The sequence below is a fragment of the Molossus molossus genome, unplaced genomic scaffold, assembly GCF_014108415.1.
Source record: "Molossus molossus isolate mMolMol1 unplaced genomic scaffold, mMolMol1.p scaffold_m16_p_11, whole genome shotgun sequence".
NCBI classification, from domain to species: domain Eukaryota; kingdom Metazoa; phylum Chordata; class Mammalia; order Chiroptera; family Molossidae; genus Molossus; species Molossus molossus.
The window spans coordinates 18,958,939-18,985,558 of record NW_023425346.1 but is presented as its reverse complement, the minus strand read 5'-3'; the positions used below and the strand labels follow the sequence as shown (position 1 = coordinate 18,985,558).

The following is a 26,620-nucleotide window of genomic DNA, read 5'->3' as shown; positions in this document are numbered from 1 at the left end:
TTTTTTTTTTTTTTTTTTTTTTAATCCTCACCCGAGGATATTTTTCCATTTTTTGTACAGATAGAATGGGAGGGAGAGAGAGGGAGGGAGAGAGAGTGAGAAACATCGACGTGAAGGGACACATCGAGTGGCTGCCACCCGCACGACCAACCAGGGCCGGGGACAAACTGCAACCGAGGTACGCGCCCTTAGCGGGAACCGAACCCGGGTCTCTCCGGACCGCAGGCCAACGCTCTAACCGCTGAGCCAAACTGGCCAGGGCTAGAAATTCTTTAATAAAAAAATCAAAAGACCAACTCAAACCAACAGAATAATATAAAACCAGTATATAAATTCCCTTTACTAGGTCTCCTTTTTTGACTACATACTCATACTTGGGCCATTTGGTGATGGTGTGTTTTAATGCCACTCCCTCCAACATAAATAAAGTTCAGACATAATCTAAATAATTAAAAAAGATAAAGATCTTTTAAATGTGATGTGCCTCTTATATCAATGTATCATATTTATAATTTAGAGCTTTGATGTTATCATGTAACTGGAATATTTTATTTCAATTAAATTTCCAATGATATATATTAAATTTTCTATGATATTTAAGTGTTCTATATTAATCATCAGAATTAAGTTAGATACCACCCTAGATATGATACATACTGTGCGGAAAAGAGTTAACAGCAGGCCTGTGACTGCTATCCTTAGAATATCTGCTTGCAAGGCTGACCTTTGGATGGCACCTAGGAACTTGGATTTAGGGAGGTTTCTCACTTCTGCCGATAAGAGTTGCTATGCCTAAAATGTTTGTATAAACAATGTGGTTTATTTCTGGTCAGTGTGGCTCAGAGGACTGAACACTTTCCCAAGGACTCAGAGGTCCCAGTTCGATTCCTAGTCAGGCAGGGCACATGCCTGGGTTGTGGGGTCAATCCCAAGTAGGGGACATAAAGGAGGCAGTCAATTGATGTTTCTCTCTCACACTGATGTTTCTATCTTTCTCCTTTCCTCTCTCTATAAAACAATGTGGTTTATGCTGAACACCTGCTTTTCTTCTGGGAATCTGAAATTCTGTTATCATCAGTCAGAAGGTTCCATCTCCAATTGCCTCTAACAAGGTTCCCTGGCAGACAACATTTCATGTGTTGTCACAACTTGGTGCTAAGGGAATTAAGTATGTTCTGTGTAACCCCACTAGGAAAAGACTCAAACACTTGTACTACCTCCAAACTTTGTCTCAAGTACCTTTTCCCTTTGCTGATTTTGCTTTGTATGCTGTCACTAAGAAATCACAGCAGTAAGTGCTTCTATATACTGAGTTCTGTGGGTCCTCCTAGCAAATCACTAACCTGGGGATATTCTTGGGGCCTCCAAACATACATACTAAAAGTTATCTGAGTAAAATGCATACCTACCATCTTACCAGGCAATGTGCTCTTGGAGGAAAGTCATTATTCATACATAGCAAATCTTGCATAGATTGTGGAATAACATCTACAAAAACATTAGATAATGAAAGAGTTAATTGTTCATTCTAAGGCAGAATTTTATAATATGATTTAAAGAAACATTACATAACATGTATCGCTAGTCCAAATAGTTTTACAATTGCTTAAAGATTTAAATCTAGGGCTAGCACTTAGACTTGGGGGAAGAGAACTGTCTTTCTCAATCTCCTTTCTCCAAAAAAGTCAGCCTACATATCTATATATCTCTATCTCTATCTGTAGATATAGATATAGACACATAAAGGATGGACAAAATAGGTTTACAGTTGTGAGTACATGAAATAGTTTATTCTTATACTTTTACTAATTATTTTCCATATGAACAACTATAAACCTACTTTTGCTCACTCCTGTATATTCCTATGTTTATGCTATTTTTCCTTTCTTATAAGCCATGACTCATACAGTCCCCCATCCTTACTAGAAAGCCCTGTTCTATTTGTTCTTCGTGGCCTGCCCTTGTATCCACTTTCCTTCAAAATTCTATTTAGAGGTCTGTCAACTCTGTTTCACCTCCCATGGCTAGCCTATGCCAGACCCTGGCCATCTTAAATGTTCTTGTAAATCACTAACCATCTTCCCACTGATAACCATATATCTTTAAAAGCACTTGCTATTGCTATCCATAAGATACTAACATCAATGATCATTATTTACTCATAAAGGCATAATAAAGTCAAAGCATAAAGAGTAACACTTGTTAAAATATTTCCTTATACTATATCACTATAATTGTTTAGCAAATTTATATTTTATTATTTTCAAAAAGAATAAAAGAGAACACTAATGAATTGACATTCTACTTAACCAAAGCAATAAGCAACTCCAATAAAATAAAAGATCAGTGTTCAAATTTTCTGATCTCTGATATCTTTAAATGTGTATCTCTATATTAACTGAACTAATGCTTTACTTGTAACTTCTAGCTTCTACCATTAGTTACAGCTTTAATCATGACCAAAATAAAACTACACAATACCTATACATATGTAACAATGTCTTAACTATCTTAAATCCATTCATCTTCTCTCATGCAACAGACCCCTTATTTGTTCACTTCAGAAACACTGATTCAAAGCCTCCTTAACAAAACAGCTTTTCCATTATGTATGATCTTTCCTCAAAATAAAGCACTTAAAATTTCTCTACCCAGACAATTGCCTTCATTAGGCGTAATCTCTGGGCCATTATCAGACTTCCCACCAGCTGCATATATTTCCCTCCTCCCCTTACTCCTCAAGTACATATTTCATATTCTGATTTAATTATTTTATTTTTGCTGTATAATTAATTGTCTTATGTGTGTATACATGGTCAATGCTATCTGTCCTAGTTTATGAATCTAAATGCTGATGCTATCTGTTTTGTTTGTAAAAAAACAAACAAAACAGAAATGATAGTATAATTTCATTCCTATACAAGAAAAGGGACAGATATTTCAGGCCTATACTTACAAATGGTAATCTGTTTTGCCCATAAAAATTTTTATTTATTTTTATTAAAGTATAATTGACATATGACATTATATTAGTTTCAGGTGCACAACATAATTTGATAACTGCATACATTGTGAAATGATCACCACAATAAGTCTAGTTAACATCTGTTACTATACAGTTCCAGTTTTTTTATGTGATGAGAACTTTTAAGATTTACTGTTTAAACAACTTTCAAATATGTAATTCAGCATTATTAACTATAGTTATGAAGCTGTATGTTACATCCCCATGACTTATTTATTTTCCAACCAGAATTTTGTACCTTTTGACCCCCTTCGCCTATTTAGCACACCCTCCACCCCCTGCTTCTGGCAACCATCAATCTGTTCTCTATGAGCTTGGTTGTTTTATTATTTTTTAGAATACACATGTAAGTGAGATCATATGGTATTTGTCTTTCTCTGTTTGACTTACTTCATTTAGCAAAATATCCTCAATTGACCAGAAAAACTTTAAACACACATTCTGCATATTTATTTTCTGAATGAAGAAGGGTATTTGACTGACAGTTCCAAAATTTATATATTTTCAATACCTTGCTCATTCACTGTTATATACTAGTGTATCTCAGGACAAAGATTTTGGTGATTTGACCGATAAACAACTATAAGCAGCATCTACAGAGATTTTGGATGATGTGACCTATTAACAACTGCATATCTAGCATGGGCCGGGTAGTGAGATGGGTACTTAAGTACAGTATCTCATTTAATCTTACCATTAACCCTCCAAGTAGTATTACTTCATTTTAAGATAATTCAAGTTCAGAAAGGTCAAGTAACTAAGTAGAAAAATCAAAATTTTGTCCACCTGATCTTACTCTAAAGTCTGAGATATATACAAAACACTATACTGACTAATCAACAAATAACTTTTTAAAGCCCAGCTTAGTTGCCTAATTCTCCATAACGCCTTCTCTGATCTTTCCCAATTAAAAGCAATCTTTTCTCCTCTGAACTCTAGTAGAACTTTAAGATCAGTGCTTTGGGATGGCACTTATCGCTTTCTACCTCCTATTACCTGTTACTTATAAACCTTATCTCCTCTCCTGAGATGTAAACTTAAGTTTGGGTTCAACTGAGCTTAGCATAGTACCTAGCACATGTTAGGCACTCAATAAATACTTGCTGATTTAATTAATTTAATTTAATTTTTTCTTCATTGATATTTTGAGAGAGAGAGGACAGGAGAGGGAGAGAAAGAGAGAAACATTGATGAGAGAGAACATCAACTGGCCACCTCCTGCATGTCCCCCACTGGGGATTGGGCCCATACCTGGTCATGTGCCCTGACCAGGAATTGAACCTGTGACCTCTTGGTGCAAGGGTCGATGCTCAACCACTAAGCCACACCAGCTGGGCTGATTTAATTAATTTTAAAATGCTGTGATTCTTCCTCAGAAAAGATCATACTCTACTTCAGATGTGGTGAAACAACTTCACATATATAAACATCTCCAGAGGATACTACATAATTAAGAGAACTAAATTAATAATTCAAAATAATTACCAATCCTGCAAGTCAAGAGTTTAAAATATGTATAAAAACTTACCCTCTAATACTTCATCCTTTCCTTCTTTATCAGTGGATTCTTGAACAAGATAATGATGAGTAACTGAAAATTTGAAGTCAGCAAAGCAAATTTCATCTGATTTCTCTTCCCATGTGCCAGAAGTAAATATACCCTATATTTAACAATGAAAGGGGAAAAAAACCTTCAAGTATTCAATAGATACCATTATGTTTATTAACCACAGGAATTGCCCCCCCTTTTTCTGCCCACTAATCTAAAAGTTTCATCCTATATTTTCCACATAATTAAAGAAAAAGGAAAAATATAAGTGAATAAAACAAAGTTATTTCATAAATGATTTATCAGTATTCCTTTAAAAAATTCCCTAGAATATTAACTATCAAGTAACTTACAAAATTATAATTTTCAAGTACATTTTGTGAGATGAGTCTCTAGATAATAAAATCATATATATACAGTAAATCCCATGCCTCTTCACATGCAAAAAGAAAAAAAACCTCTCTACCAATAGCAGACACTCTGTTACTTTTAACTAAAAATGATGAAACTTTACAAATTAAAAAAATACATGGCAATAAAATACACTTAAAAAAATCTCAAATCAAATAACATCACTACAGCACACAGCTTTATTGAACATCAGAAATTGCTTCATAAACAAGCAGCTCGTAAAATCAATTTAAGTGACATTACATCTGTAGTAAATTAGCTTTACAGGTTTTTTTTGAGTTTCTTTATCAAGCTTTGGCATTCAAATATTTTCATTTAAACAGCAACTTCTTTTTAAAAAATTTTGTCTATATTTTTTTAAATTTTCAATCACCATTTACATTTAATATTATTTTGTATTAGTTTCATATATATAGCATAGTGGTTAGGCAATCATATACTTTACAAAGTGGTCCCCCAATATTTAAAGTACCCACCCGGCATCATACATAGTTATTACATTATTGACTATATTCTCTACGCTGTACTTTATATCCCCGTGACTATTTTGTAACTACCAAGTTGTACTTCTTTATCCCTTCACTTTTTTCACCCAGCCCCCTAAACTCCTTCCCCTCTGGCAACCATCAATCAAATTTCTGTGTCTATGAATCTATTTCTATTTTGTTTGCTTGTTTACTTTATAAATAGCAAACTTCTTGATTAGAAAACATTTTAGTTAAAAGTTTTAAAAAGCTCCGTTACTCATACAACATAACCATAAAAAAGAATTTTTCCGATGGAGCCTTTAATCTCTCATAGCTATTCTTTCCTCTGGAGAAGGTAGACAGTCATAGCAGCATAGCACCAATACGAAGCAGGAAATATCATGCCAGCAAAGATAATCCCAAACTAGATAAAAAATATGTAAGCAGTAATTCTATGAGTTACTAAACTTTTAAAAAGTGTTTCATAACTATACATAATGTATAACACCAAAATGTTTTTTTTTATCCTTATCCCAGGACATTTTTCCATTTTTTTGTTCAGATAGAGTTAGAGGCAGAGAGAGAGAAACATCGACGTGAAAGGAACACATCAAGTGGTTGCCACCCACACAACCCATCCAGGGCTAGGGACAAACTGCAACTGAGGGAACCGAACCCGGTCTCTCTGGACCGCAGGCTGACGCTCTAACTGCTGAGCAAAACTGGCCAGGGCCCAAAATGTTTTGTGTGTGTTCCTGGCAAGGTATTTACAGTTCTGAATTGAGTTAAATAATATTTAAATGTCCTAAAGGCATCTTATTAAGTAAATGCATGAAATAGCAATCTTTTCATTAGGAGAATATCTTCACATCCAGATTGTCTCCAAAACAGATTTTTTAAAGGTTAATTTAGCTCAACTGAAAAACAACATTCTAACCTCCCCTCTTCATTTAGATTATGATACAATCATTTGACACCAAATTCCAGTATGGTAAATATTTCTGATTAAAACCAGAAATGATAGCTCCAACTCAAAATTAATCTAGTAATTCATCAAAAATAACTGCTGAGGGCTCCAATCAGATAAAAGAAGCACATAAATTGGAAAGAAATAAAACTGTCAGCACTCACAGATGACTTGATTATGTACAAAGAATATTCAACAAAATCTACAAACTACTAAAACTAACTTTTGAGTTTATGAAGTTGTGGAATTCAAGGTCAATATACAAAAATGATGTTTATTTTTATATACTAGCGGCAAAAACTTGGAAAATGAAATAAAAAAAACCACTTAAACATAAAAAGTTAAATCAAATATCTATGAATAAACTTAGGAAAAGATGAGCAAGAACTCTACCTAAAAATACTTCAAAACATTGCTGAAATATATTAAAGACCTAAGAAATATATCATCTACATAGATTGGAAGACACAACACCATGAAGATGTCAATCATTTCTCCCCAAATTAATCTATAAATTAAACACAATCCTAATAAAATTCCCAGCAGGCATTTTGTAGAAACTGACAAGCTAATTCTAAAACTAATATGAAAACCCAAAGGACCAAGAATAGCTACGATAATTTTGATGAAAAATATACTACCTGATTTTAAGATTTACTTTGCTACAGTAATTAAGGCAGTACAGCATTGGCATAAAGAGAGATCAATAGAACATAATAGTCCAGAAATACAATCACACATATACTTCATTTTACAACAGAGGAGCCACTGCAATTCAGTAGGGAAAGAATGGTCTTTTCAACAAATGGTCTTGGAATAATAAAATATTCACATAGAAAAAAACACGAGAATATCTTCACAACACTGAGACAGGCAAAGATTCCTGTGATAGAACACAATAGGCATTAACAATAAACATTTTAAATTGAGAAAATGAACTTCATTAAAATATACTTATGCTTATCAAAAGACACAGCCAAGAAAATGATTATGGAGGCTACTGGAGGAAACATTCAAAACACATATACCTGACAAAGGATTCATAACCAGATATATAAGGAGAATTTTAAAAAATTAAACAATCTCATTTTTTCAAATGAGCAAAAGACGCAGACACTTAGCCAAAGAAGCTATGACTGACCAATAAATACAGTTAACTGTGATGGGTTATGAGATACTACTGGGTATCAATAGTCATTAGTGAAATGCAAATTAAAACCACTATAAAATACCACTTCACACCCAACTGAATGACTAAAAAAACTAACAATGCTAAATGTCAGAGAGAATGTGGAGTAAATTGAAGTCTCATACATTGCTCAAAACATAAAATGGTAGGACCACTGTAGAAAACAGTTTAGAGTTTCTAATAAAATTAAACATAAGACCTAGCGATTCCACTCCTAAGAACATACTAAACAATAAAAATAAAAGCATATGTTCACAAAATTGTTCACAGCAGTTCTATTAATAAAAGTTAAAAATGGAGACAATTTAAAAATCAACAAGAGAAAGGATAAACACATTGTGGCACTGTCATACAATACAAAGTATGATATGGGCAACATGGATAAATTTTTAGAACACTATTGAGCAAGAAAGTCAGACACACACGGTGTATGCATTGTATATGACTCTCTGAAGCTCAAGAACAGGAAAAATGCTCTATGAGTGAAAGAAATAAGAACTGTAGAATTACATCTTCGTGTGATGGTGAAAATGTTCTATATTTTTATTTAAATAGTGGTAAAAGGCTACGTACATTTGTCAAAACAAACTATACTTAAATTCTGTACATTTCACTTTGTATAATTATAACCCAGTAAAGAAAATAAATAAAAAGGCAAGGAAATGGTAGGAGGGTGAGATTCTAATTTCTGAGGAAAACTTGAGGAAGACAAAGATGCTCTTTCTCCAAATAAAGAAAATGGCAGTTATGCAACAACACCATGTACTAAACATCATCATAATTTGGACCCAACAACCCTTCCCACTTATCTTTCATTTAATAATTAAGTAAACTAACAATATATTGAGCCAGAACTCTGGAGGTCCCAAGACCATAACAGGATAAAGATCACTCTCTTATAGTTGAGCCCTTCACAGTATCTGCCCCAGACTATTTTAACAGCTTTCCACTGGTCTCCTTATCTCTACCCTATAATCCTTATTCCACATGATTATCTTCCTAAAATACAAATCTGATATTGTTTCTTCTCGATTAAAATACTTTACTGGCTTTCTATAACCTATACAGTCAGTGACTGGTTAGAGATTTAAAATCATTTATTTTATCGGTAAAAATTTTTGAACATTTATCTCCATGTATGTATATTTTATTCATAAATTAAGCATTACTGTATCAATATATTATGAATATTATACAAAAAGCACAAAAATTAACATTAAAAATGGATACAGATATAATATAATTAGAAGTCAATACACAAAAGACTCATGACAAGTGCCTCTAACAGTGGCATGAACCTACACTGGTAGAAATACAGAGCCCACAGATGTGGTCCCACCCCTTTCCAGTTTTATCTCCCACAGCTACCTTCCATCTACCCTGTGTTACAGTTATACTTAATGACCTGCATTTCCACAAAGGTGTGCTATCTCCTTCACACCTGTGCATAGGCTATTTATCCTGCTCTTCACTACTTTATTTCTCTCAGCATATTTTTATTTATCCATTTTTCAAAACACAACCAAAATATTAATTCCTGTAGAAAATCTGCTTTATCTCAAGCAAGCTAGTGATTCTTTCTCAGAATCTTGTTCAAATCACTAGAATGACATCTACTCCAATCATTTATTTATATATGTGTTTCTCCAAAAGATTATGAAAAGCAAACACTGTTCTATTTTCCTTTGCAGCCCAGAACTTAACAGTGCCTACATGCTTACTAGGTATCTTAGAGATTACCTTTTTTCAATATTTATAATAACCTCCACATGTCCCAGTAATATACTGGAAATACCAGTATATTATCCAAATACTATTACATATATTTGGATAACATATACGCTATGAGCTAGCCTAACAACCTGAAACAGCATACAATCCAATTCAAAAGGTATTCAGACTTGAACTGACATATGTACATCAGAATCCTCATGTTGAATTCTTCCTGAAACTTACTCCCTCACTGAATAAGTCAAACATAGATGGGTAAGCTCACTGCTGACCCAGATAATAGATTTTCTGAAATAACTAAACACAAGTCATCTTTAGGATTTACTATACTGGTTTCTACAATCTAAATTCACATCTTAAGCAGCCTACTGTGTAAAAATATAATCTTCCATTTTAAAAACTGAAATTTAACAATACAAATTATTGCTTAACAAATTAATTAAAATTTTTTCTTCCACTGACAAAAGCAACACATTTTAAAAAGGAGAAAAATATAGTAAAGCATAAAAAGACAGTGACGTTTTTCTTCCTTCCTTCCTTTTTTCCTTCCTTCCTTCGAGGAATACAGAGTTGTGATTCCTAACCTAATTAGACTTTATAATCACCTAAGAGGCTTAAAGAATATACTGATAACCAGACTCTACAATATATCAATTAAATCAGAATCTCTAAGTTTTACCTAACACTAGCATTTTCCAGAAGCTCCCCACTAATTCTAATGTGCAGCCAGGGTAGACAACCACTTGGTATAAAGCTAAAAATTAAAGTATTCATTCACTGAAAGAAAACAAACACATTTTTGACCATTTGCAGTATTGAAGTACAAATATTAAAAAGCCATCCATGCCAGTACAACTGGATATCCATATGCAAAAGAATAAAGTTGAACCCCCTTTACATTAGACATGAAAATTAACTCAAAATGGATCGTGGATCTAACTGTAAGAGCAAAAACTACAGATAGCATCAAGAAAGTGAAAAGATAACCCACAATGATACATTCTACAATAAGAAGAATAGGAGAAAATATCTGCAAATCATATATCTCATAAGGACTTGTATCCAGAACATAAAAAGAACTCTTACAAATTACAAATTAAAAAATAATATCCAATTTAAAAATGGGCAAGTGATCTGAAAAGATCTAATGAAGATATATAAATGGCCAATAAGAATATAAAAAGATGTTCAACATCAACAGCCATTAGGAAAATGCAAATCAAGATAAACACAGTGATATATCGCTTCATATCCACCACGATGGCTATCATAAAAAAGATAACAAGTCGCCCTGGCCGATTTGGCTCAGCGGTTGGAGTGTCGGCCTGCGGACCAGAGAGTCCCATGTTTGATTCCCGCTAGGGGCACATACCAAAAAACAAAACAAAACAAAACAAAATTCCTCTGAATACACTGGAAGGAAAGAAGGAATGGCAAAGAGTTAAGATAGAGAAGGTGAAAGTAGGAGGTGAGCAAAAAGGGCAGTCAGGTCCTGCCCAGTATGGCTCAGCGGTTAGGGCACTGACCTGCAGACCAGAGAGTCCCGGGTTCGGTTCCCACTAGGGACATGTACCTCGGTTGCAGTTCATCCTGCTCCAGTTAGGGTCGTGTGGGTGGCAACCACTTGATGTGTCTCTCTCACATCGATGTTTCTCTCTCTTTCTTCCCCCTCTCTCCCTCCTGCTCTATGTGAAGTTGGATGCAAAAATGTCCTTGGGTGAGGATAAAAAAAAAAAAAAAGGGCAGTCAAAAAGTAATGGCAGGCAGACAGCTCTGGTGAGGAGGATATTGGGGGGAGGTAGAGGGATTGTGTAGATACATGGAAAGGAAGTGATGACAAAGAAACTATCACTTTTTATACATTTGATTTGGTTAAATTATTTAGTAATTAAAGGTTTTAAAATTTTTAATGAAAGACTCTAAAATGGTGGCAGAGTGAATGGAAGCCACACAGACCATCTCCAAGGACCAAACTGAAATTACAACTAAAATAAAGACAAATCATCAAGAAAAACTAACAGAAAAGCAGCTGGACAGAACCTGTATAACCAGGAATGGAAAGAGGACACCAAATTGAGCCTGGTAGGAACTTCAGAGGAATGAGAGAGGGTGGGCTGGGAGCCGATGAATAGTAGCTGAGGGCTGTTTAGGTTGTGGGCAGTTCCCTCGGGGTTAAAATCCTAAGCTGGCTCCACAGCACAGAGGGCCGAGAAAGACCACTAAATTGGCCACAGCCACTCGGCAGAGGGAGGGTAGACTGGACTGGAACTGTGTGGAGAGATTCAGATGTTTGGAGAACTAGGAGGGCACTGGGAGTTTTGTGCTGAATCACTCCCTCATAAAACAGTTGGCATCTTACTCAAAGAGCCCCTTCCCAGAGCTCCACGGAGAAGCAACAGTCCCTCCTTCAGGAATTTAACACCACCCAGCCAGGCCAGAGAAATGCAAATTGAGGCTAATTAACAGCTAGAGACAGCCAGCAAGCATCTGCCCCACCCACTGGAAATACTCTTACCCTGAACACCTGAGGGATTTTTTCATCCAGCGACAACCCAAGGCTCATCAAGTAACTGAGACTAATAGCTAGCAGACAAAAGCTAGAAGAAAACGGAACCTTTGATTGGCCTGCAAATGTATCCCAGAAAGTAAGACTTGACAGTGGTGTTTAACATGGGTCCTCCCACACTCATCCAAAGGCAGTAGAGGGAACCACAATCAGCAGAACACCAACACCCACAGGGAAAATTTGGCAGGCTCCAAAACCCACCGAGACAGCCAAAAGGTGAAACAAAGAAACAAATCCCAAATGAAAGAACAGGAGAATTCTACAGAAAAAGAGATAAATGAAATGCAATTGAGCAAGTTATCAGAATTAGAGTTCAGAGTAATGATAAATGAGGAAGCTTAACAGAGTGAGTAAAGATATAGAAACATTGAAAATCAACCAACTGGAAGTAATAAACCACCAAGCAGAAATGAAGAATGACATAGCAGAAATAAAGAACACATTGGGCCCAGCCAGTGTTGCTCAGTGGTTGAGCGTCCACCCACGCACCAAAAGGTCGCTGGTTCAATTCCTGGTCAGGGCACATGCCAGGTTATGAGCCCAATCCCCAGTGAGGGGCATGCAGGAGGCAGCCAATAGATGTTCTCTCTCATCGATGTTTCTGTATCTCTCTCCCTCTCTCTCTCTCAAATCAATAAAGAAAAAAAAATGAATAGACACAAACTTCTTTAAACACACACACACACACACACACACACACACACACACACACACACTGGAAGGAATAACCAGCAGAGTAGAGGAAGCCGAGAATCAGATCAGTGAATTAGAAGAGTAGAAAAAAATTCACCCAATCAGAGAACCAAAAGAAAAAACAATGAAAAAACAGGAAGACAACTTAAGAGAACTGTGGGATAACATGAAACATAACAACATCCACATCATAGGAGTTCCAGAAGAAGACAATGAACAAGGGTTAAGCATATATTTGAAGGGGGACGGTCAAGATGGCGGCATAGGTAAATGCAGAATCACCTCCTCCCACAACCACATCAAAATTACAACAAAACTACATCACAACTATCATTCAGAACTGCCTGAAATTGAGCTGAATGGAAGTCCTACAACTACAAAATTAAAGCAGCCACCACAACGAGACTGGTAGGAGGGGCAGAGGTGCAGACGGGCTGGTGAATAAAAATCAGGAGAGATCTCGGCTGCGAAGGTCCTCCCTGAGGAATGAGGGGTCCCTGTCCCACACTAGGCGCCCAGCTCAGGGTCCCAGTGCCAGGAAGAAAAGTCCCCATAACTTCTGGCTGAAAAAGTCAGCAGGAACTGAGGCACAGTGAGGCTGCAGCTGCGGAAGTCTGAGCAGTTTCTCTTAAAGGGCACAGACTTACTCAAACCCACTCCCTCTGAGGTCCCAGGGGAGGCGGTTTGAGGGGCATCAGAAAACAAGGAAGAACTGACCTGTTTGGCCTTGGGACAAGGGCTGAAGGGGCAGCTTTCTCCTGGACAGACATGCTGATGGAGGCCTTTGTTCCTTTGGTGAGCCTTTCCCCCATAGGGCAGGCAGACGGCCTCCATACCAGGGACTCCAACAACATGGCTCACTCAGTTTGCCCCACTCTGGTAATTCCCTGAGGCCCTGCCCCACCCAACTTTCGGGCCCACCCAAGCTGTTTCCAAAGGCTTTACCATAGGATAGGCCTGTCTTTGATCCTGCTTCAAAGTTTCCTAAAATCTGTCAAACAAACAGCATCTGGTCTCAGCGAGCCCCGTGCCTCTTGTTAAGTGGCCCCAGGCCTGGCATTTGAAATAGCCAGCCTTGGTTCACAATTTGGCTTTTTCTGGACACCTCCAAGCCAAGCACAAGAAGCAGCCATCTGCAGTTCACTTTGTAGCTTATGCTGGGTGGCCCTGGATAGAGTACAGGCAGTAGCTAAGTTTGCCCCAGAGCCAGCACACCTGGTGAACAGCTTCAGACCACATCAAAACACCACCACCCAACCACCTCCACCAGTGACACACTCAATGAGTGAACTCAGTGGGTACCAGAGCCCTGCTGAAAAGTAAGTCTTGCTCTGTGTGGTGGGCCCCTACACAGCTGATCCTCCAAGGTAGTCAGAAGCCAGTGGCTAGTGGGCACAGCCAGTCCTTGCAGCTGATCAGCATGAGTCAACTCCTCCCATTGATGTGCCAACAGCAATCAAGACTCAACTGCAACAGGGTGTACAGTTCACACTAGGGGTGCACCACGAGGGCCCAGCTTGGGTGATCAGGGAGACTTTTCCACTGGATCCTACAGAACACCTACAACAGCAGGCCACCCTACGAAGCCTTGGAGGCATAGCAACTCTGCTTAACACATAAAAACAATCACAGAGAATGAGCTAAAATGAGGAGACAAAGAAACATGTCCCAAGTGAAAGAAAAAAATAAACTCCAGGAAAAGAACTAAATAAAAGGGAGATTAGCAATCTAACAGATGCACAGTTCAAAACACAGGTTATAAGTTTGCTCAGGGAACTTGGTGAGACATCCAAGGGACTTAGTGACACCTTCAAGGAACTTAAGGAGACCTCCAAGGAACTTAGTGAGAACATCAACAACAAAAAAAGGGCCAGTTAGAAATTAAGGATTCACTAATTAAAATAAAGAATAATTTACAGGGAATCAATAGTAGAGTAGGAAGTCCTGGCCAGTTTGGCTCAGTGGTTAGAGCCTCGACCTGTGGTCCAGAGAGACCTGGGTTCAATTCCCGCTAAGGGCACGTACTTCGGTTGCAGTTTGTCCCCTGTCTTGGTTGGGTCATGCGGGTGGCAACCACTTGATGTGTTCCCTTCACACCGATGTTTCTCTCTCTCTCTCTTCCTCCCACTCTATCTGAACAAAAAATGGAAAAAAATGTCCTTGGATGAGGATAAAAAAAAAAAAGAAAGAAAATAGTAGAGTAGGTAAAGCCAAGAAGCAAACCATTGATTTGGGATATAAGGAAGCAGAAAACACCCAACCAGAACAGCAAAAAATAAATAAATAAATGAATAAAATAAAACGAGAATAGTGTAAGGAGCCTCTGGGACAACTCAAGCATGCCAACATTCCCATCATAGGGGGTGCCTGAAGGAGAAGAGAGAGCAAGAAATTAAAAAACTATTTGAAATAATAATGACAGAAAATTTCCCTAACCTGGTGAAGGAAACAGACATACAAGTCCAGGAAGCACAGAGAGTCCCAACCATGATGAACCCAAAGGGGTCCACACCAAGACACATCATCATCAAAATGCCAAAGGTTAAATACAAAGAGAGAATCTTAAAAGCAGCGAGAGAAAAGCAGTCCGTTACCTACAAAGGAGCTCTCATAAGACTGTCAGCTGATTTCTCAAAAGAAACTTTGCAGGACAGAAAGGAGTGGCAAGAGATATTCAAGGTGATGAAAAGCAATGACCTACAACCAAGATAACTCTATCCTGCAAAGTTATCATTTAGAATCGATGGACATATCAAGAGTTTCCCAGACAAGAAAACCCTAAAGGAGTTCATCACAGTCAAACCAGTATTATGTGAAATGTTGAAGGGTCTTCTTGAAGGCTAAGAACAAAAATGTGAACAATAAAATGGCAATTAATACATATCTTTCAACAATTGAATCTACAAACAAAATGAGCAAGCAGAACAGAAACAGATTCACAGATACAGAGAACTTTTTGTTGCTTGCCAGATGGGTGGGGGCTGGGGGAATGGTTTAAGTAAGCCTTTGGATATGTATTCCACCAAAACAAAATACAGTAAAACCTTCATATAAGGGACTAATTCCAGTGAGGTGGTGTCTATTAAAGCTGAAACTCCATTATACAATAAGGTAGGTTTTCCAAATGAGTATGTTAAAAAATTGACAAATTAGTTTACCTGTTTTTATTTACACAGACATGTTTGTGTAATTGAAATTAAGTATGCATGAAAAGTTAATTTCACAGAAAAGTTTTCTATATTTACTACTGTAATTTTAAATTTATACTGAATATGTCTAGTAAATGTGTGCATTCCTAGTCACCATGGGTAAACAAATGTACATGACTGGGGCATGGCTTAGTGCACATGGGAACATCAAGGGTAGGAGTTAAAAACTGAGTTAAAGCTGCTGCAGAAAGTCACCCTACACGACAATAGAACCAATTACTATATGCAATACAGTGGGATCACGTGCTAATCATTTCCCACACTGTTTAGGAGTGGTGACTCTTGGATTTAAATATGTAGACATGTAATATCTAGTTATGTGGTGAAATTAGTACAGTATTTTTTCTAACATTAGCCTATTCACTAAAATGTGTTAAAAATTACAGTGAGGCCATGGTCAGTTTGGCTCAGAGGTTCGATTGTTGGCCTGCGGACCAATGAATTGCGGGTTCAATTTCAGTCACGGGCACATACCTTGATTGTGGTTTGTTCCCAGCCCTGGTCGGGTGATTTAAGAGGCAGCCAGTCAATGCATCTCTCTTATAGCAATGTTTCTCTCTCTCTCTCCCCCCCTCCCTCACTCTCGCTCTATCTGATGATAAATGGGAAAATGTCCTCAGGTGAAGATTATAAATAAATAAATAAATAAATAAATAAATAAATAAATAAATAACTAACAGTGAGCCCCACCAGTGTGGCTCAGTTGGTTGAGCACCATCCCATGGACCAGGGTTTCATTTCCAGTAGGGCACATGCCTAGGTGGAGGGCTTGATCCCCAGTAGTGGGTAGAAGAGGCAGCCAACTGATGTTTCTCTTAATGATGTTTCTCTCTCTCTCTCTCTCTCTCTCTCTCTCTCTCTTTCCCCCCTTCCTCTCTCTAAAATCAACAAAAATATTTAAAAAAAAGTGAATTAATAACAATAAAATAACCTGTTATTTTAATTATAAGCAAATCTAGGTTAAAAGCATTTTAAAATTAACAGCGTGTTAATTTTCACATGTGACAAACTGAAAAGTTTGTCCATTAAAGCCAAAGTCTGTTAAATCAAGGTCTGCAAAATCAAGGGTTTTCTGTATTTTTATTTTTTAAATAAATGTACACAAAATAAAATTTTAAATAGTTTTTATTTAACCTTTATTGAGTCACAAGCTCTTTTAAGTATCTGATGAAAGCTCTGGACCATCTCCTAAGAAAATTATGCATATTCACATTAAAAATTAAGGTACAGCCCATGGACCCAGATAACAGTGTGGTGAAGGCCAGGGGAGGGGGTCAGCAGGGGCTGGGTAAAGGTGGGAAAAGCAGTGGGTGTGGGGGATGGGGTATCTGTAATAGTGTCAATAATAGTAATAATGATAATAATAATGCATGTATAAAATTTAAGAAGACCCAAGACTCTTAGTTAAGAACTCCTATTAAATATGATGAAGTTCCTCTGTCCACAAAGAGCTATTTATCCTTTAAAATTATTTAATTCTAGTAACACAATGAAACCCAACTTCCATTATAATTTTCTTAAACAACTGAGTTCAGAGATCTAACTTGGGATTAACTGCCTGAACAGCTCCAATTCACCAGTTGTACACTTCCTGGAAAAAGGAACACAAGGATACTGATAGCTAAGAGCTGGAAAAATGACTATGGATTTAATAATCTAAAAGTGAGGGAAGGCAGAGAAAAGGTTGTTTTAATTAATAGAAAGGGAAATGGTTCTTGATCAACAGTAGAACTACGTAAATATATAAAAAGGGTCAGTAAATAAATGAAGAAAAAATTAAGTATTTGTACCAAAGAACTTATATACATATATGAATAACCAATGAACATAGACAATACTGTGAAGAGAAGGGTGAGAGCAGGGAGGAGGGTGTCAATGGGGGAAAAAGGAGAAACATCTATAACAAAATTAAGTTAAAAAAAAATATATATATATATATACACACACACACACATATGTGTATATATATATCTATATATATATACACATATGTGTGTGTGTGTGTATATATATATAGATATATATATATATATATGAATGAGAAAGTGAATCCCCTTACTTAAAAAAATAGAGTATTGACAAGAAAAAGAAAAGTAAGTACTTGAAAAAAGATTCTTATAGCTCCAGAAATAGAGAGGAAAATTTAATATTTGTGTACTACCTTGAAATATATTTTAAATATTTCCCCTCTATGGAAAAATCCAATCAAAATTCTCACCAGTCATTTTTATAAACAAATTTTTAGAAAAGGCCTAATCCATTACACTTCCAATTACAGTGAATAAAACATTCATTATATGGGAAAAAGTCAAATTAGTAATTCAAAATAAATTTAGTAAAGCAAGGGAGGAAAAAAACAGAAAAACAAGGGTTACTTACAAAACTAAATGCAGAGAAATCAAACTAGTTACTTATTTTAAAATGTACCAGACCATCCAAAAAAGGACTTGTTACCTTTAGTAAAATGCTTTTAAAAATGCCACAATCATCATATTAACAAAATGCCAAGCAACTAAATAAATGTGTACACTGTATATATTATGCAAAGGAAACACAAGTTCAGGGGGTTAATCAGGTATTCTGACGGGTCAATCGGCAAACTTTTATTGAGCATATATCAGGCAATGTATATATATGTCATAAATGAATTAGGAAATTAACTATTATTACTAATGGTTTTGAGTCACACTCTCTGCCTGTATGCTGGGGGGTAAAAAGTGTTACAGAAATACAGATGTAATTGTGAGTTCTCCCATAAATGATTACAATTAACTAATTTTTTGCTAAAAATATTTTTTGGTCACATTTGTTATAACAAAATGTGATCTATACCAAGCCAACTTGTAAAATTTAAGGGCATCATTTAATGATATTGAGTATTAATTTATGAATAGCTCACATAGCAGATTTGTTTGTTCTTTGGAGTTATGTTATAGAGAGTTTATTAAAATAAACAATCTATGTTAGCTAATAGTTTTGGTTAAGTCCTTTTTATTTACGTGTTTAGAAATATTTTTGTGCAGTTCTATTTGTTTTAGTGGCATATGTTCTATACAAATTAAAGTTCAAAGTGGAATTCATGATGTAACCCTGGACAGTGTGGCTCAGTTGGTTGAGTGTCGTCTCATGCACTGAAAGTTTGCCTGTTGGCACATACCCAGGTTGTGAGTTCAATTTCTGGTCAGGGTGCATACAGGAGGCAACAGATCAATGTTTCTCTTTCACATCAATGTTTCTCTCTCACATCAATCTCTCTCTCTCTCTTCCTTTCCCTAAAATCAGTAAAAACCACAAAAAAGAAATGCATGATATATACTGAAAATTTTATGACACTAAAAGATATTGTACTACAACAGCAGAAAAAAAATCTTTATATATAAAAAATATAAGAACTAGGAAATAATAGAACTAAAAATGTCTGAAGAAACCTCTTATCTATCTCAGATTAGTCCTAGGTTTTTCCACCAGAATACATTACATAAAACTTTAATTTTAAACAGCTAGATGCTAAATTTTTAACTTCTAGGGGCTCTAAGAAAACAAATTTTTTATGGCAAAAAAGGTATTAAATAATTCTGTTTGTTTATATTCCAGTCTACTGAAGCAAATACCATTTTAAAGCCTCTGGTGAATAGTTTTGAGGGAGGGGCAACAGCAACAGCAAAGCCAGCATCAGCGGCAGCTAACACTAATTGCAGAGAGCCCAATGCCATAGAGGGAGCAAGTAAAAGAACTACTTCAACACAAGCAGTATGACTTTAGGATCCATTCTCTTCTCATCACTATGCTGTGCTTTCTCCTATTACAATAAAAACTAAACACAGTAACAACAAAGAATTCCAAAATCTTCTCATTTGAAAGAAGAGAGGCTATGATAAAATACTGATCTTTTTCCTTTTATATAATATCCAGAAAAGTAGACACTATGGTTATGATTTAAAGGGAAAAAAGACTATAAACCTTATCTTAAATAATCCTATTCCTAAAAATATTATAGGCAGCTCAATGTTGCTTTCATTTTGATTTACTACATTTCAGAAACACGGTTTCTCACCACTGATTCTTAACTGTCTGGTTTTCAAAAACTTTAGTTTTAAAATAAACTTGATCCCTCCCCCTCTAATGATCAATAAAACACTTAAATTTTCTGAGAGAAGGCAAAAAAAGAATATATATTAGGTACAATTTTTACATCAGTCCCAAGTTTGATCAATTGTTATAACTTAGTTTGGGAAGTTTCTCACCCAAGAGAAAACCTGTAATTCAAATTTATTTTATATCTGCCATGTAAACTTTACTATAGTTAACTCTTGAACATGCATTTGAACTGTACTACTTCACTTATATGCAGATTTTTTCAATACTAAAATTTTCTTTTCTTTTCCTTATGACTTTCTTAATAATCTTTTCTTTTCTGAGGCTTACTTGATTGTAAGAACAAAGTATATAATACACATACAAAATATGTGTCAGCCCTGGCCAGTTTTGCTCAGTGGTTAGAGTGTCGGCCCGCAGACCGGAGAGTCCCGGGTGTGGTTCCCACTAAGGGCATGTACCTCAGTTGCAGTTTGTCCCCGGCCCCAGTTGGGGTTGTGTGGGTGGCAGCCAGTCGATGTGTCTCTCTTACATCACTGTTTCTCTCACTCTCTTCCTCCCTCTTTATCTGAAGATAAATGCAAAAAAAAAAAAAAAAAAAAAGTGCCCTGGCCGGTTTGGCTCAGCGGTTAGAGTGTCGGCCTGCGGTCCTGAGAGACCCGGGTTCGGTTCCCGCTAAGGACGCGTACCTCGGTGGCAGTTTGTCCCCGGCCCTGGTCGGTTGTGCGGGTGGCAGCCACTCGGTGTGTTCCTTTCACATCGATGTTTCTCTCTCTCTCTCTCTGTTCCTCTCTCTCCCTCCCACTCTACCTGAACAAAAAATGGAAAAATGTCCTCGGGTGAGGATAAAAAAGTGTTAACTGTTTTAGTCAACATTAGGCTATTAGAAGTTTTGGGAAAGTCAAGTTATAAGAAAATTTTCAGCTGCCTGGGGGATCAGTGCTGCTCACTGTTGTTGTTAAAGAGTCAACTTTGTATGTCATTCCAATCTACTGAGTGGGTATAAAAATAACCTGAACTCATTTCAGTACTTTTACTGTGTTTATTCCTCTATTATTCTTCTAAAGTTAATGATTCTTCTTCCATTAATTTTTCAGTGAGATAAGAGTCACTGACTAAACTGGTCTATTACCAGATCATGCCATTCCTAAACTTAACATCTCACAGAAAGTACTTAGACTTTTTGCTGCCCATATAATCATAAAATTACAAGGCTAAAAAGAATTTAAAGTCAGTTCTTTAATTTTCCTGCATGCAAGCAGGGAAATCATACTCATACCACCAAGATCTTTTATCTTATTAAGCCCAAGACACTAAAATTCCAAAATAGGCCTCATAAACCTATTCTAATATTTCCAATATGTAACTTTATAGTAACTTAAATCTGAAACCAAAAATGGCAGATGAAAATAGAAACAATACGGGTTTTAAAGCCAAGCATGACCTAGGTATAATTGTGCTTCTACTGCAGTATGACCTTGGGCAAATTCATACAAGCACCCCAAAGCCTCATTCACATCTACAATATGGGTAATACTTAACCACTGAATATGTCTAAGGATTAAGTTAACAGGCACAGTCCCAATGATACGGCTTGGTGCCCGAGTTGATGCTCAGTAATTGCCATTTCCTCCACTCAAAGTCATTTTCTAGTACTTCAGGTCTCATATGGTAAAGTAGCTTGGTCAAATTAACCATCCTTAAGATAAAATTTCTTAAATCCAGGCAAAACAACACAGTTTTTCAAGACTCTGAAGACCAAATGGAGGCAGAAACTAGAGACTTTATCCATGAAGAAAAGGAGCAATATCTGATGAGATTTGTGTGTTCGTTTCTTTCTAATATAGCAGCTCTCAAACTTCTTTGCCTCAGGATTCCTTTACACTCTTAAGAATTACTGAGCACCCCATATTAGAAATTAAAAAGGAAAAAATTACATAGTTATGCCCTGGCTGGTTTGGCTCAGCAGTTAGAGCCTCGGCCAGCAGACCCAAGAGTCCCGGGTTCAGTTACCACTAAGGGCACATATCTCAGTTACAGTTCGTCCCTGGCCCCGGTTGGGGTCGTGTGGGTGGCAACCAGTTGATGCATCTCTCTCACGCCGATGTTTCTCTCTCTTCCTCCTCCTCCCTCCCCCCATCTGAAGATAAATGCAAAAATGTCCTCGGGTAAGGATTAAAAAAAAAAATTACATATTTTTAAACTCATTTAAAATGATAATGAACTTATGTTAAATAAAGTTCTATTTTTCAGAACAAAAATATTAATAAGAAGGGTGGCATTGTGTTACATTTTTTAAAGTCCTGTATTAGTTTTGAAAAGGCGAATGGAGCCCTGGCCGGTTTTGCTCAGTGGTTAGAGCGTTGGCCCACGGACCAAAGAGTCACAGGTTCGAGTCCAGCCAAGGGCATGTGCCTCGGCTGTGGTTTGTCCCCAGTCCTGGTTGGGGTTGTGTGGGAGGTAACCAGTTGATGTGGCTCTATCACATCGATGTTTCTGTCACTCTCTCTCTCTCTCTCCCTCCCTCCCTCCTCTCCACTCTATCTGAAAATAAATGGAAAAAATATCCTCGGGTGAAGGTTTAAAAAAATAAAAAGGCAACCGGAGCCCTGGCCAGTTTGGCTCAGTCAGTGATCAGAGTGTCAGCTTGTGCACTGAAGGATCATGGGTTCGATTCCTGGTCAAAGGCACATACCTGGGTTGCTGGTTCCATCCCAGGCCTGGGTCAGGGAGTGTGCAGGAAGCAACCAATTGGTGTCTTTCTCACATTGATGTTTTTCTCTTTCTCTCTTTCTCCCCCTCCCCCTCCTTCCACTGTCTCTAAAAATCAATGGAAAAAATATCCTTGCGTGAGGGTTAACAACAAAAAAGACAACTGGATTCCCATTTGTGCACCTTCATTCAATCTTTACAATCCATTATCTTGACTGAAATATATGAAGAAAATTGGCCTCAAATACATTAGGTAGTTGGAAAAAGCAGGGCCTTGTCAATCCCTGAAAGCCTCTCAGGGAACAACAGGGACCATACCATGGGAATCACTGATCTAAGGGCACTCTAATCTGTGCACAACTCAGGGCTGCAGAATGATGGAGCTTTATTGAATTCAGGCAACAGAAGATAAAGTTCAAAGATGTCAAGGAAGATCTAAAGTTAAGGTGTAAATTCTGGAAGCCCAAAGGAACTAAGCCTCAAAATTTGCATATAAATTCTGTCTCAAAATCTTGATATAATTTAAGTCACAGAAAATGTGTAGAGAATTGGGCAAAAAAGATTTGAAGCAGTAACAGCCAAACTTCCCTAATTTGATGAAAAAGAAAAAAATTTACATTTAATATTAAAGAAAACACAACTATAGACATCATAGTTAGCTTAAATAGAAAGATAAATAATATAATATTGAAAACAGCCAGAGAGAAAAATGCTAAAATAGAATAGAAATATGAATGAAACCCAATTTTTCTTCAGAAACTATACAGAGCAGAAGAATACGTAACTACAGCCCTGGCTGGTTTGGCTCAGCGGTTAGAGTGACAGCCAGCAGACCAAAGGGTCACAGGTTTGAATCAGGGCACGTTACCCTGGGTTGCAGGTTCTATCCTTGGCCCCAGTCGGGTCATACAGGAGGGAACCAATCAATGTGTCTCTTCCACATCAATGTTTCTTTCTCTCTCTCTCTTCCCCCCCTCTCTCCCCCCAAATCTAAAAATCAATGGAAGAATATGCTAGGGTGAGGATTAACAAAAATAAAATAAAATGTAACTACATCTTTAAAGAACTAAAAAAAAAAAATGTCAACAGAATTCCTCAGCAAAACTGTCCTTCAAAAACAAGGTTAAAAAAAGATATTTTCAGATAAACAGAATTTGTAGCCAGCCAAAGTATAGATATTCTTCATAAAAGTTTATGAGCCAGGAATTCCACTTCGGGGTATATACCCAAAAGAAATGAAAGCAGGGACTCAAGATATTTGTACAACCACGTTCACAGTGACATTATTCACGAAAGCCAAAAAGTGGAAACAACCCAAATGTCCATCAACTAATGAATGAACAAAATGTCATGCAATGGAATACTATTCCATCTTGAAAAGAATGAAATTCTAACGCATCCTACAACATGGATGAAACTTGAAGACAAACAGTAAAACAAGCCAGGCACAAATGGACAAATACTGTATGATCCCACTTATATAAGGTACCTAACGTAGTCAAATTCATAGGAAAAAAATGAATAGTGCTTACCAGTGGCTTGGAGGAGAGGAGAGAAAGTTATTGTTTAATGAGTACAGAGTTTCAGTTCGGGTTGATAAAAACTTTAACAATGTGAAAGTACTTAATGTCACTGAATTTTACACTTAAAATGGTCAAGCTGGTAATTATTATGCATTCATATTTTACCACAGTAACAAAATTTTTAATCAATATAAATTACCATATTTTGAGAATATAAAAAGAAAAACCATATATCTCAATAGATAAATAAGATTTGAATAAATTAACTTCTTATTTATGATTTAAAACAAAACAAAACTCTAAGCCTAGCAAGTGTGACTCAGTGGATTGAGCATCATCCCATGGACTGAGAGGTCCGGGTTCAATACCCGGTCAGGACACATGCCCAAGTTGTGGGTTCGATCCCCCGTAGGGGGCATGCAAGAGGAAGCCGATCGAAGTTTCTTGCTCACATCAATGTTTCTCTTTCTCTCTAAAAAAATCAATAAAAACATATTAAAAAAAAAAAAAAAAAAAAAACCACTTTCAGCAAACTAACAATTCCCTCATTCTTATAAAGGAAACCTATGAAAACCCTACAGTTCTCAGTGCTGAAGTACTAAAAATATGCCCTCCGCCACTGCAAAAAAGGCAGAATGTCTACTCAAGTTATTCATTATTTTACTGGTTAATGCATTAACAATAAGAAATAAAAGGTAGCCCTGGCTGGTTTGGCTCAGCGGTTGGAGCGTCGACCTGCGGTACAGAGAGACCCGGGTTCGGTTCCCGCTAAGGGCACGTACCTCGGTTGCAGTTTGTCCCCGGCCCTGGTTGGTCGTGCGGGTGGCAGCCACTCCATGTGTCCCTTCACATCAATGTTTCTCTCTCTCTCTCTCTTCCTCTCTCTCCCTCCTGCTCTATCTGAACAACAAAAAAAAAGGAAAAATGTCCTCGGGTGAGGATAAAAAAAAAAAAGAAAAGAAATAAAAGGTAAAAAAATTGAAAAAGATGTAAAACTGTCCCTACTTATGAGCAATATAATTATGAATGTAGCAAGTGCAAAAGATTTAACAAAAAGAGCATGAATCTTTACATTTATCCAGATACTAAGTCAATGTATAAAATTTTATTGTTTGCCTATGCACTAGCAACAAACTAGAAAATAAAATTAAAAAACAATTCCATGCCCTGGCCGGTTTGGCTCAGCAGTTGGAGCGTGGCCTGCGGTACAGAGAGACCCGGGTTCGGTTCCCGCTAAGGGCACGTACCTCGGTTGCAGTTTGTCCCCGGCCCTGGTTGGTCGTGCGGGTGGCAGCCACTCGATGTGTCCCTTCACGTCGATGTTTCTCTCTCTCTCTCTTCCTCTCTCTCCCTCCCGCTCTATCTGAACAAAAAATGGAAAAATGTCCTCGGGTGAGGATAAAAAAAAAAAAAAAAAAAAAAAAAAAAAAAAAAAAAAAAACAATTCCATTTACAAATGCAGTATACAACAGAAAATACTTTGTAATAAATTTAAAAAAGATATGCAAGTCCTCCACTAAAAACTGTAAAACATTGCTGAGACAAATTAAAGGACTTAAATAGAAACATATACCATATTTATGACTGGAAGCTTCAAGATTGTAAAAAAGTCACTTCTCCCCAAAGTAATCTATAAATTCAACACAACCTCAATCATAGCCCCAGCATAATCATCCTTTTTATAAAATCTGACAAGCCTATTCTAAAAGTCATAATGGAAACATAAAGGACCTAGAATAGACAAAAAAATCTCGGGAAAACAAAAGCTACAGAATTTACACTAACTTCAAGATTTACTATAAAGCTATTCAGTGGTTCTCAACGAGGGGCTATTTTCCCCTTGGGGGACATTTGGCAATGACAAGATACATTTTTGGTTGTCACTACTGGGAGGGTCCTACTGGCATCTCATAGGTAGAGGCCAGGGATACAATTAAGTATTATTTACTCCACAATACAGCCCCACAACAATATGACTCAAAATTCCAATGATGCCAAAGTTGGGAAACCCTAAATTACAGTAGTCAAGGCAACTTAGTAACATCAGTATAGCCAAATAGATTAATGGAACAGAATACAGATTCCAGAATTTGACCCCTCTAGGTCAACTATTTGACAAAGGCAACAAAGCAATTCAACAGACAAAGAAGTGTTTTTTTCCCCGAAGATTTTGCAATACATAGAATATCCATATGTAAAAAAATGAGCCTTTATTCCCTACTTCATATCATATACAAATATTAGTTCAAGATGGATTATAGAGCTAAATAAAAGCTAAAATGACAAAGCTTCCAGAAGAAAAAAGAGTAATTCACAACCTAGAAAAACTACTGAGAGAAGACTTAAAAGCTGAATATAAAGAAGAACTATATATATATAAAAAGAACTCCCACAACTCAATAAAAACTCAACCCAACTTAAAACTTGGACAAAAAAACTTGAACAGATATTTCACAAAGACATACATTCAAATGGCTAATAAA

General features: G+C 36.7%; 1 protein-coding gene across 4 annotated transcripts in view; it reads right to left on the bottom strand.

Annotated features, from left to right (window-relative positions):
- Positions 1 to 26,620, bottom strand: part of RAB3GAP1 (RAB3 GTPase activating protein catalytic subunit 1) — a 92,672-nt gene that overhangs the window by 57,422 nt on the left and 8,630 nt on the right. For all 4 annotated transcript variants that reach the window (XR_004958647.1, XM_036253888.1, XM_036253886.1 and 1 more), the window contains exons 4-5: positions 4,554 to 4,686; positions 1,410 to 1,488 (exon numbers count right to left, since the gene is read on the bottom strand). Coding sequence is in view for 3 of the 4 variants with exons in the window: in XM_036253888.1 (XP_036109781.1) it covers positions 1,410 to 1,488; positions 4,554 to 4,686 (212 nt within the window). In the remaining variant the exon portion in view is untranslated. The remainder of the gene's footprint in view (positions 1 to 1,409; positions 1,489 to 4,553; positions 4,687 to 26,620) is intronic.